The sequence below is a fragment of the Rhopalosiphum maidis genome, chromosome 2 (genome assembly GCF_003676215.2).
Source record: "Rhopalosiphum maidis isolate BTI-1 chromosome 2, ASM367621v3, whole genome shotgun sequence".
Taxonomy (NCBI): domain Eukaryota; kingdom Metazoa; phylum Arthropoda; class Insecta; order Hemiptera; family Aphididae; genus Rhopalosiphum; species Rhopalosiphum maidis.
Window position 1 is genome coordinate 34,220,547 of NC_040878.1, and position 14,368 is coordinate 34,234,914.

Consider the following 14,368-nt stretch of genomic DNA (forward strand, 5'->3'; position numbering starts at 1 on the left):
AGTTAACTTTTATTACGTATTATTTATTTACATTTTTTCTATGACTTTCAAAAGTAATAATAAATGACGTATCATATACTTACACAAAGTTTGAGCTATTTCAACTTATCTATCAATAAGAACTAATCAATTTAAAGAGAAAATTACAATAGTCACCTTACCCCGACTTGAATTTAACAGTCATCATATAAATCAATACCTATAAATATTTACTTGATTATACATTAAGTAAACGTTTATGGTTTAAATCTCCGTAAACTTTTTTACATTAGCCCAGTAAATTTTAGTGGTACAGTTATAATTAACCAAATACAATACAACGCGATTCCGTACACAATTAATAACAGAATATTATGTGCTATGTATAATCTGAAAATAATAATACAATTATGGTTAGATAAATTTAAAAAATATATAAATCGAATGAATAATAAACAATCTATAAAAAATTTAAATAATATTAATTTTAAAAATAAATATATTTTTATAAGTTGTATTACTTACTTTTCCCATTTTTTTCTAGCCGCAGGCAATGTATGTATATCATCTTTTACGAGATAAACTCTTAAACCAAGACAGAGTGCCTGACAAAAATAATCCCATGATAATTGATGTATGTCAAAATTGAATAATTCTTGATCTTGACTATCAAGAGTATCCCATAACGCCAGTAATCGATCATTAATGAACGTCCATTCTTTGTCAGAAAAATAGGCTAATATATCACGTACTTTATCAATCTTCTTATAAATATTCATCAATCTATTTTAAATATAGATACAATAATATAGTTATATTATTTTTTTTAAATAAAACTATATCATTTAAACTAATTACCACTAATTGGCAAGCTATAAAATAGTAATTGTAAAATCACGACTAATAATATTATACAAAGCTATAATATATTATACCTTCATTATATATGTACAAGGTAATCTATTTAAGTGTCTACACTAATCATTTTAAAAAATGTTTAACTTTTTTAAAAAAAATCCCTTTTTTTACATAATTGCACATCATTGCAAAATAATTTTTTATATAATTTTTATTTATATATTTTTTTGAAAAACAACATACACTTTTAATTTCATATTCCATTCAAAAACAATATTTTTTGGAGCATTTTGTTACATAAAAATCAAATCTCAAAAGAGTTGGTACCTAGTTAATTACTAAAAATTATTCATAGATATGCGGAGTAGTACAGTAAAGTGACGCATTGAACAATAAAATGTTGATCGACTACAACTCCATTCATCTTAACTTTAAATACTTTTAACTAATAAACTACTCGTTTTAAATTTGATTTTTATGTATCGAAAAAATATGTTGCTTTGGAATATAAAACTAAAAGTATGTATTGACATTCAAAAACATAAAAACTATAGCCTAAAAAATATGAAAATATAATTTATTTTCAAAATATTGTATTGCAATAACAAATAATTTTTATAATTTAAAAAGAGTCGACTTTTCAAAATAATAAATGTGTACACGTAACACTTAAATACATCCCCTATTACCTACATTTTATTTATTTAAATCATTACTAACATTGGTTTTTGTCCAACAAAACGTGCCAATGTGTCTAGTGTATAGCCAGGCACAATGTGACAGAAAAAATTTAACATTGCGTATAAAAATGGATTTTTAGTAACCCAAAACGAGTAATACCAAATCGCCCGAATTGTAGGCCAGTAAATACCATAACGTTTATTTAACTCCATAAATTGATTCCATTTAATTGGTTTTTGCCTTGAACTTGAACATGTATATATTGGTATTTCATCATACTTCCTGCAAACAAAACGTAGGACGAATAGAAAATATTTTAACTGTACAATACATTTAATTCAGAAATATTTATAATAATAATATCATTGATTTGAATATTTACATAAAATTTATAATAATATTAACATAACTACTAATAATTATCATAAAAAATAATGCATATATATACACAATCTAAAAATAATATTAATATCGTTCAATAAATGTTATACAATAATTTTTTTTAAACCTGATATGATACAGAAACTGAGTCTTGTGTCGAATTTTCACTTAGTAATAAGTAATGTTATGTTATATGAAAATTATTATTTATAATAGGTTACAAAAAACAGTTATAAGCCATCACAGATTCGAATACGAAAACTTAAAATATAATTAATTAATTTTTTTATGTAATATTATAATACTTTTTTATAGTTATTTCATATTGTTATACACCTTCCTGATATTTTTATGTATAGGGATAGTGAACATAAACTCAAACATAAATAACGTCTTGGCCCACTCAAAAAAAGTATTTTATCTTAGTCAAATTAATAAAAATTTCCACTGAATGAGCAGCGCTTATATTTGTTTTCACTGACTAAGTAACGAAAATTAAAAAAAAATTATTTTCAAATTATTATTTTGCTTTTATAAATAATAAATAAATACTTGACACTGGTTTTCTTGACTTCTAAGTTCTTTTTACCTTTAGATAAAACTACTTTACTTTTATTATAATATAATACATTTATGTAAATACAATATGTGCATATAATAAATTATATTATAATTTAACCAGTTACTAAAACAAACAAATATAATGACAACGTTGCATAAAAAATCATGTGGTATTGTCTTAATACTTATTAAGATCTTATCGATTCCAGAAATAAGCGTTCTGTGAAACTCCCCCTCATACAAGTTTTATTTGATTATATGTAAACTAAAACATGCTACAAAAACAAAAACCAGGCATTACACCTGAGTTATTGTTATGTTACTACACTAGAGGTTTTTTCACAAATGGAAATTCAGTATTCGCTAGCGGATCGCGGTGGTCAACGCAGCCACGTCTGAACAAGTCCATTTGAAATAGGCGGTTTAATATTATCGGATTATTTATATCGCGTTCACCTGAAAATTAAACACGCTTAGATCAAAGTAGTCGGCTGCGTGATTCGATTTTTCCGTATGCATATACCTATTTTAATAACCCGTGTTTAGTTGTAGACGATTATCCGCCGCAGATAAAAACCACGACCGCGTACAATTAAATCGCTCCGTGTTTATAGTTATTATTCTCTGAATTTCTTAAAAATTAATTTTACTAATATTTTAGTAGTTTTTTCAATTTTTACAAAAACGTTACAAGCATGGACTAAATGTGTATTCAACTTCAATTTTCTGTAGGTATAAAAAAAAATGATCTTTATAATATATTTCTATTAAACTTTTAAATCGTGACTTTTAACCTATAATATCTATATGATTAAATTTATGATACATGATATCACTATTAACTTATTAAAATTATGAATATTGTAATACATACCTACATCGCTCAGAATATAAATAATTTTTTCATTAATAAATGAAAATATATTTCGTTTTGAATTTATTTATACATAGTAAATATTGTTATACTTTAGTTAACAAGTTAGTTGGTTAGGTTAGCTGTAGGTATACGATAATTTAGTATTATTTTAGAGAATTTGCTTAACTCCATGGTTAACATTTCATATAATTTATTATAAGTTATAGCTATCAATTATTATATAAGTTATGTTTGCCCAATCTAAAGTTGCCACGAAATAAAACCAGACATTAACACATAATATAATCTATTGTATTACACCTTTTCAGGTGGACATTTTCAGTGAACAAAATTTACATTTTTAATAAATTTTTCTTTTTCATCATTGTAAATTGTTATTTAAATTGAAGGAACAAGGCCTGCTGTAATCCGTAAATCATAATGTTTGTCTTGCGAGCATCTCGTCTGGCCATTATTCTTGCCCTTTAAGATCTGGATATATATTTTTAAATATAAATATCTTCTGGGTTATAGAGAGATCTCAGAGATCTCTACTATAAAACAACAATTCTATTTTCTATATGTTTCATAAATTATTAGAACTCATAAGATATAACAAATAAATCTTCCCATGATTTGTGGTTAAAATTGACATAATTTGTTATTAACATATGCCAGTATGCTAAAAATAATATAACCTGCATAAAGTTACCAACAATATTGTGCATGCAACAGAGATGATTACACAGCATTCTTCTTAATGGTTTATCTGGTCAGTAAACAGATATAGACATTATAGTGTTGCATTTTAAAATAAAGTGTTCCTAAATTGAATGTCATTCAAATAAACATTAACAATTATCATGGTTCAGACCAAAATGCCAACACTTTCACAACCACCTCTTATAGTTCACACATTGTTAATTACATAAGCCTTGTCTTGCACTATCCTGTTTAAATTACGATACGTTTACAGAAAAAAATAATAAGGAAAACTGCGAATTATTACGCAAAACTAGTTATTGACATTACCGATTTTTTTATTTTGTTTAATTAAAAAATGATTAACCTTTATTGAGCTAATTATAGTCATGATATATATTTTTTTATTTTTTTTCTAAAAATTTTGATAAAATATTTTATACAGGTTTCTCATAGATTGTTGCTTATATTGGAAATAAAAAAATAAGCGTAAATCTACAATAACTTCTTATAAGTGTTTGATGTTAGAGGTTTAACAAATTTTGTAAAAATTGTGAACATTGTCAACTTATTTTTTAGTTAAAAATTCATAAGATGTTGAGCTTTTATAAACATTTTCAATTTTTTTTTTTTAATGAAAATTGATGAAAAAAAAATGTTTGCTATGTCAAATAGCTTGACCTAATTTATGTATAAAATATATTTATAAACAGAGATTGACACACCATCTCCGCTCAAAACAGTTTTTCGTAATCAATGATTTATCGTTGAACTCAAGTTTAATACTTCTATTATCATAAACTCAATAACAAAGCTCACTAAAAATCTACTACTTATGTAGCAGAGCGACTTCCTTAATTCTTTTTTTTGTTTAACCTTACCTTAAATGTATTACGTAATGCAGTAATAAACATTTTTAATATTCATTGTTTATCACAATTTACCTACTTTCTCTCTTCGTTTGTATCTACTTAGATATATTATTTAGATAAATACGTTATAAACTATTTGTTGTAATAATCGCTAAAGATGACAACTAAACAAAAATGTAATCTATATTACATTGCACATTCATATACTTGTTGATATATTACGTAATATATTTTAACAGTTTTTTTTTAAAAAAATCTATATAGAATCCATTAAATTAAACAAATATTGTTTAACTTTTTACACGACAAATAAAAAGAATTATATTTATTGAAATTTCAATAAAACATACCTGCTGGTTGCTGTTTTATAAGTAGCACATATGAGAGCGTTTACAACAATGTCAACGGGAATTATATCAGTTACAATATTGGAATCAAGATAATATGTATGTAATACTCCAGTACCAGCTCCCACTACGATTCCTGTTGGTCCATATACATTATCTATCCAACCTCTAACTGGTTCCCGGTAAGTACCTACCACTAAACAAATAGGTAATGAGTTAATAATATTGTACTAACGTAATTACAACACAAAAGCAAATGATTATATTTTTATACATACCCACAGTGGGTCGGAAAACTAATATTGGAAGATCTTGTGCTTCTTTTCGAATAGCATCTTCTGCCAAACATTTTGTAAAAGAATAAGTATTTGGTAAATCGCCAATGATTCTTAAAAGTAATAAATATTATTTTTAATTTTATGATAAAATTATTGATATTGATGTAATATTATTATAGGTTATTACTCCTATAAGATAAAAATGTATTAATGATAGTCTTACTTGCTAGTCATATCATTAAGTGTTTGATCGTCGGTAGAAGAAATCAATTTCAATACATCATTATAATCAGCACTAGGATCATAAAATTGTTCATCGATATGCATTCGGTTGCAGTTTGAAAATGCAGTAGAAATATGTGCTATGACCTAATTGATTTGGAAATCATAGTAAAAGTTCAATGTTCATAATATTTAGATTCGTTTAAAAGTTATAAAACCTGTTTAGAAACAAAATCATACCTAGTACTTATTTTTGTTAATTTGCTCTACATTAATAATACACTTATAACTCTAATATACTACACATTTTTTATTACTCAATACCGTTCATGAAAGAACATTCTTTTTTCTTTCTTATAAGAACAATAACATTAATCACAAATAAATCATTATAATAATAATAACAATTCTTACTGCAGTGATACCAAACTTTCAATACATACAGTATAAGACTCAATAATGAAGTATTGGGTATATAGATTATTTAAATTTTGAATTATTAGTTAAAAAATACTTTTTTCAAATGCGAATATAGTGTAATATAAACTATTAAGTACGTAACTCATCCTATAAAAATATAACTTGGTCATACATTACCAATATTATATATTCATTACATTTTAGTTTTACCTTTAATTTGGTTATATTCCTGGCCAAACTTATTAATTCTCTTGTTCCAGAAACATTTATGTTCATAGCTACACGAATATGTTCATCAAAACGCACAGTAGCTGCTCCGTGGAAAATTATGTTTACTTCGTTAATTAATGTATTTCGAGTGCTTACACTCAATCCCAAACCAGGTAAACCACAATCACCGGCTACTCCAGAAACTTTATGATAATACTTGGGTACTTCATATTTTAATCTTTTAAACAGCTATAAAATTAAAATTATTGATATAATTAATAAAAATATATTACACTTAAATTCTTTTTTGTATTTATTTGTATACAATATTGAACCTTAAATTTATTGTTGGGAGATTTTATATACCAAATAAATAATTGTACGAGTCTATTATTGATTTAACTTTTTTTTTCCAATCTGTGAAGCAATTAATCGTCAATTTATTTAGAGATTAAAAATTAAATGAAAAATAAATTAATACTGCATTATATTTTTACTTATGAAACAAATCACAAAACTTATTAAATGTACGTTTATGAAAAATGAAAGAGTATAACAATCAATATTTATCTTTACCCTGTCTTCAAATATATCTTCCAATCGTTGATCGACGTTTTTGCCCTTCTTAGATCGGATCAGCAAATAAATATGTTTAATATGGGGACATGTTCTAAGTAGCTTTTCCACTAGAACCTTGCCCATAAAACCAGTACCACCGGTTAAAAATACAACTGCATCCCGAAAAAATTCTTGTATTGGACTTCCTATTTCCGACTCATCGACTTCACGAGGTTCATTAAAGCTCCGTTCACCCAAAAGCTCCAGAGGATCCAAGTAGTATTTAGAATTTATTATATCTTTGATAGGTACCAACGGTGCACTGTCTTGCTTTTTCTCGATGTACTTACGATGTAAATCAAGAGCCATATTGTATTGTTGTGGAATTTTAGATTAAATAACTAAAAAAAAAAGTAATACGCATAGTATTTAATTAGAAATAAACATTTTTTTCATTATTAATTATCATTTATCAATAACTCATAATAAACACAATTATTTTAAATAGGTACCAAAAAAATCATTTTTGTCACCCTAATGACTTTTTAATTACCTACATCGTTATTAAATTTGGGTAATTAATATTTAACCATAAAACCATATTTTTCTAAGGCTTTTTCATTTAATATTGGAAATAACAAGTTAAATACTGATATATATATATATATTCATAATACCAACTGAATTCAAATCCAAAATTAAATGCAATTTACTGATGAACCTGCTAATAGGTAAAAATGTATAATATGATATATCATTATTAATTATATACATTGGTGTTTGCATGAAGGACACAGGATGTAGAAGATAGGAATAGGACATGCAAGGTTTTTCACGTAATTTTTAATATTTTAATTTTTAATTAATCAAATTATCCAAAATTAACTTATAGGTACCTAATATGTATTGTATATTATTTTTGTTGTGTAATAATTTTGAATTTCCTGTAAATTTTCCGCAGATAGGACACTTATGATAATAACTAATAAGTATAGAAGTTTACCAGTACTTAATCATATATTTATATAATACATTAATTTATATAAATATATAAAAATAAATAATAATGTATTGGATTTCCCGACACTATAGGCAGAATTTGAAAATGATAATAAGATAATTTTTTTCTTATAATTAATTCCTTAACGTTATATGAATTTTCTTTTAAAGTTACATAGGTAATTAATTATGATAGTGATCTACGTTTAATTATTTAATGTAACTTGCATGACACTTAATTCGTATGTTATATCATCAAGCAAAATATTACAGTAATTGGTGTTCACAATTTATAATAGCAGACAGCATGTTATTGTATATTTATTATTATGTATAGTCATACTTATAATAATTAATAAACGATAACTCATGAAAAACACGACTATTTTTAACGTTATGAAGTAACCGAAGAATCCGAATAAGATTCGTCAGCTGTCTCTAACAGGAATTTATATCATGTAATCGCTCTCGTTGCCACAAATATTGCCATAGTTTATGATAACACTGTAAAACCAATACATTCTTTGCTTCACTACATAACCTTAAATATGAACTTCTATGACTAAAATATTTATAATTTACCTACCTACGTGACTTATTCAATGTATTTATTTAGATTAGTTAATAACCAACAGTATAATCATAGGTGTTATCTATTGCCGTGGAAAGAAGGCCATTATTAATTTATTGTAAATTATAACGCTTTTATTTTTAATTTTAAAAGTATTATGCATTATTTCTTGTGTGCGTTTTATGCAATCAGTATAATTCAATAAGTTTACATATTTACTTTATGTTATACACATATGAATATTGAATAGTATAATATACAAATAAAGGTACAGTATGTACTAACTTAATATGTTTTCACTAATTTAGCAGTTCTACAAGACTTCAAAAACTGCAACTTACCTATAGTATTTACACGTATAAATGTATTATAGGTAAAATAGTTGAGGGATCACCTCCTTTCCACTACATTTGTAGACACAAAAAGTAAAAATATTTATTTAATTGGCCAACCCCCCCCCCTCAAAGAAAGTATACTCCTAGTTATACCACAGTCTAATAATAGTACGATATTTATCTGGTTTATTTTTGCTTATTTATAATTTTATACCAAATTAGCCGAGGAAGTAGTACTGCTGTATAGTAAGTTTAAGTACACCTTTATTTAATTATTTTCAAATCTTAATTTTTATGAGAAATCTTGTACTTTATTTGCAAACTTTTTGGTATTGAAACAGAACATTTTTCAACATAAATAAAAAAAAAAGTTGGCAAGTAGGTATCGCTCTGCTGTATAGTAGAGATGGAGAGTAGGTCACTGGTCACTATAATGGATGTGTTAAATTTGAATGCAATAACGGGTATCATTGTACACGAAAAACGATTCTGAACGGAGATGATTTGTCAGTCAATGATTATCATTGTTGAATATATTATATTATTACCTATATTTAAATTGTAATATATCGTTATTTTACGCGATTTCGTACAACATTAAATTTCATACGCTCATAAAATGTTTTCTATATTGACGCTGGAATTTTTTTTTTACAGTTACTTGAAAGAAAACTTATGGATAACCTAGTATTGGATTTTTGAATTTTAAGTATAAATCACAAAAATGTTATGAATTTTCAACTTCAAAATTCCTTGCAAATTTTTGTGATTTTGATATATTTTGTAAACATTTGAACTTTAAATGCTTATAAACAAAAATTGTGACTAACGATTTTTGATTTTTTTTTACTACGATAAGTAAAACTTATAATAAACATTGTATTAAATTTTAAAGATTTTTTGGATAGCGAATTTTTTTTATCTGCATTTCAAGAAAAAAAAACTTAGAAAAGTCGAAAATTTCAATTGTCTATAAGTAGCGTAAAAAAGGTCAAAATATTTTCAAAATTTAATCTTAAATAAATAACGCTAATATAAACATTTGGTGAAAATTTTAAGTATTTACAATGATTTGCCTTTGAGTTACAGTAAAGTACTAACTAGATGAAATTTCCTATTCAAAGAGAGGCTGAAGTCAAAAATCGAAGCATTATTACTATTTCAAAACGTGATGACTGACACACAAAAAAAAAATAAAAATAAAAAAAAACATACATCATTAAAAAATCAATACATTCTGATACACTCCGTTCAGAATCTAAAATTAAGTCAAGAATTTTAAGTATCAACTTCATTTTTTTTACATTTTAAATTTAAATAATAGGGATTAAAGTTGATTATAGAAAAGCTGAAAAGCGATTGCTGACCAAGATAGATCTAATATACTACAGTAGTATTATTATATTTTTGAATGTAATGATAAATCAAAATCATTAGTACAACTAGAGTGGGACTTATGGGAGCTTAGCCCCTCAAAATATAATTTAGCCCCCCCCATTTTTTTGATTATTTAAGATTTAATAATATAAGCATAAGATAGTGAAAATGTGAGATACATCCTGTGCAATTTGACGTAGAGAATTATCATAACAGAATTATTCATAAGTAAATTTTATAAATATTAAAGTTTATTTTTCAATATATTTATTTAATTTAATAAAAATATTTTTATCTAATAAATTCTATGTGGACATGCGGCTTCGACCAGTGGCATTGCGGCGGTCACCGTCCAACATTTTAGTTTTATTTTGATAATTAAAAATGAATAAAAAAACTTATATAGTATTTTTAATATACAAAAAAAATTATCCGTATTTGTACAATTGTTACTATCGAAATGAAAATAATCCAGAAAATCCTCTTAGTGTTTTGGAAAGCACGAAAGTAAATAAATTAAATTAAGTATTTGGGCCTGCAACCCCACTAATATTTTAGACCTAGTTACGTCAATGATCATAGTAACATTTAAAAAACGATCTATGACAGAGCTATCTATATTACCTATTCAATTTATATTTAGAAATATTTTAAATGCTTATCATTCTTTTTAATTCACCTAAAATCTAAATCTTATTGAAAAATGTAATAATTGTTTTTTAATATTAGTGCATGTGGTAAATTGTAATACTAGTAATATTATAACTATGATTATCGATTATTTTTCCATAAAATCACCACAAATGTGTTACCTACCCAGATTTTTTATTCCACGATTTTAGATTTTTAGTGGAGTGAATAATAACAATATATTAATAATACTAGTTCTTATATCTTTCTTAATAATTGGGAAAAAAGTGCGGGGATATTAACGTAGCACCAAGATTTGACAAAATCAATTTATATTGTTATTATATTTATAGAACTATTTTTAATAACATAATACCATGATATAATTTTCAAAATATTTTGGCTCTTTTTGAACAATTTACAAACTTAACAAATTTTCTTATTTTTTTAGGTTTTTCAATTAGTATTAAATTTTAAATGTTAATAAAAAATCTCTTATATATTTTTTTGCACCAGTTAAAATGTACAAAAATACAGTACAAGTTCAAATTTGATGAAATTATATATTCAAACAACAAAAAACCGATCGCTCCTCCAACAGCTTTAATTATTTTCCAGTAATTTATTAATCTTGATTTATAATTAAACTTAAAATTAAGAGTTTCTTTACGCTGTGCAATAATGTATTCAAAGACGAGATAACTTAACAACAGAACAAAGTTTCCTGACTTTTTCTATTTTAGCACCTTTATTCATATCATTGTTACTTAAATAAATTATACTAATTTATTGCATTTATATTTTAACATAATTTTCACTTATGTCGCTTATAATTCGTTTATTAGGTTGGATCTTGAACGGAACGATTAAGTGTTGATTTTATAAAGTTATGTTCTTTTTAAAACGTGTGTGTGTCATCACCGCCTTATACAACAATAAAAATCTTTTATCTTCAACTTTGAAAATAGTTCCTGGTAGAAATTAGAATCTAGTAAGTACTAAGGAAAGGGGCTAGTCAAAAATAAAAGATCTACATGCTTTTAAATACAATTAAGGAAAAAAAATTTTAACAAACAAAATCATAATCGTTATATGGTTATAACTAAGGTTCATGACTTGTAGCATTTTTGTACGTATATTTTAAAGTTTCGAATGTTTCGATGCTATTTTGTTATTTCCATGTTTTTAATATTATTTTATGCATATACCGTCTTTTTAAAGCTGACAAATAGATATATTTTTTTGTCAGTGTTAATCGGTTTCATCAGTTTCTATTTATACAATAATTTATTATATAAACACGATATTATTGTTGCCATTTAAGTAATTTCTTCGATAGGAAGGCCTTATCTTATTCCGTGGTATTCAAGCAAATTATTCTTTTATACCTATTTTTTTATATTTTCAGTCGTTCTAGAATTTTATCGTTTACAATTTTTCAAAAACCTAAAAAAAAAATTGCAAACTATTTTATAGTTAAAAATTATAATTGTATATTTTTTATATTATTATTTCGTATTTGAAAATGTAATGTAAAGTTCCATATAAGTTTTCCTTAATTTAAATGTAATTCAAAAAATATTTATACGTACATCTAAGTTTAAATTTTTCCAAAATTAAATATTCACACGTAAAATAACGATTTTTTATCAAATAATTTTAATTTTTTTGTTGTAATTCAAAAAATATAAATCGTACGAACTTGAAAATCTCCACTGTTACTTATATTATAATTTTTATACACTATTAAATGTATTAACATATTTAAACAAATTTCAAACTATTTATAGGCATTTGAAATTTTCAATATTTTTTTTCGGTTTTTCATTTCAAATTTTTAATAAAAAGTTTTAGGATCGGTCAAAAAACTTAAAAATTTAATATAAGATCCATATAAATTTTTCTTATCACTTAATTATTAATCAAAATTCATACATTAGACAACAACTTATCTTATATTAATTTAACAGATATAATTAGTATTTGATTCAAATAAAAATAATATTATATAAGAAATATTATTTCTATTTTAAAACATTTAATGAAATATAATTTAGTTCTTACCTCATTTATAAAAAATAATATGGAGTTATTATGTAAGCGTTTGGAATGAGACTTCTTTAACGAACTGAACTACTGCAACGGAATGATCACGAGTTCGAAGACCAAATATTCAACATTGAATGGTTGCAGAATTAATAAAATCATAAGCGCAACGCGCGCGTATTTTAGTGGGAATTCCAGGATAATTTTCCCCCCTCCATCAATCAAAAACTTTTATACTTCAATTTGTTTTCATTTTATTAAATCATTTCAACCATAATTTTTTTTTTTTAATAGAAAGATATTTTAATATTTAATTATCAATGGCACATTATAATTTTCCTTGATCCATATCATATTCAAGAAACTATTCATTATATTACTATACTTCTATAATAAATCTAATGGAAATAATATTCTTAACCAAAATAGTTTTGTCAAGTTAATAGTTATTTCCTGTTTCCACTATTTTTTCAGAAGCTACTGAAATAACTTCTAAGTATCACACATTTAAATTACTATATATGATATCTACATATGTTAATATCAAATTTATTTCATAAGACAACTATAATATGTAACTTTGAACAAGTAAATAATTACAAATAAAAAAATAACATATTTATGTAAAATTAATATACGTTTAACATTTTTCTGTAGTTTAAGAATCTAAAGATATTAGTATGTATAAAAAGTAGTATAGGTGTACGTTAGATTTATAAATGTAAATGCCACGTTAATTTAGTAAAAACTTTCTTTCTGTATAATGTAATCATATTCTCAGTTACACTTATACAACAAATAATTCAAATGAGGGAATCACCATAATCCACCAGCCTCCGATATCTACGTGGCTAAACACATAAATAAATTACATAAATATTTTATTTATATATATATCGTAGATAATCTTTTGTATCTACTTCGTGAAATGCATATTCAATGAAAAATTATAATTTAGATTATGTTTCAGCTTAAAAAAATTGAAAATGTATACGTAATAGGTACATATTGAAAAGAACTTAACGTGAAAAATTTAGACATTTTTAGAATGGTAATTTGTTTTTCACTGAATAAAAACCCATCGACCCATCACTTACGTACTTTTATATGTGCCTATACATATTTCACAAAACTAATTACTTAATACTAGCAATATAATTGTGTATATTTTATGATCTATAAATAGCCTAAACATGATATTTTTTATAAAATATTTATAAATTATTTAAATGTATTACTCATTTTTATGAACACTGGAATAATATTGTGGTAGCGACTATTACACACAACTTTAAATACATTTGGCATTATAATTACAATGGGGGTTTTTATTGTTATTTAATATTTACAATAAGTCGTTATAGTTTCGTAACTAAATTTCGCTCCACTCAAAAATAATCAATCAAATACGTTATTGCGTCATTCAATTCATGTACCATACAAACATAAATGCACGTATACACTGACGTCCATCTTACTTTTCGC

At 24.7% G+C, this 14,368-nt stretch overlaps 1 protein-coding gene across 1 annotated transcript; it reads right to left on the minus strand.

Annotated features, from left to right (window-relative positions):
* LOC113552090 (fatty acyl-CoA reductase wat-like) lies at nt 1-13,019 on the minus strand. The gene is made up of 9 exons (XM_026954773.1): nt 12,902-13,019; nt 6,944-7,326; nt 6,368-6,616; nt 5,739-5,884; nt 5,516-5,625; nt 5,241-5,433; nt 1,558-1,800; nt 505-762; nt 1-369 (listed from the first exon to the last, which is right to left on the minus strand). The coding sequence occupies exons 2-9, from the start codon at nt 7,292-7,294 to the stop codon at nt 264-266; spliced, it is 1,656 nt and encodes a 551-aa protein (XP_026810574.1). The 5' UTR covers nt 7,295-7,326; nt 12,902-13,019; the 3' UTR covers nt 1-263.
* Nucleotides 13,020-14,368: the final 1,349 nt, after the last annotated feature.

Bases quoted from the DNA above. Each gene is read 5' to 3' on its own strand.
- LOC113552090 (XM_026954773.1), bottom strand. From the start codon at position 7,294: ATGGCTCTTGATTTACATCGTAAGTACATCGAGAAAAAGCAAGACAGT. The intron at 5,885-6,367 runs GTAAAACTAAAA...CAAATCAATTAG, and splicing joins GGAATATAACCAAATTAAAG to GTCATAGCACATATTTCTAC. The intron at 763-1,557 runs GTTAGTAATGAT...TATTTAAAATAG, and splicing joins TTTGTTGGACAAAAACCAAT to ATTGATGAATATTTATAAGA.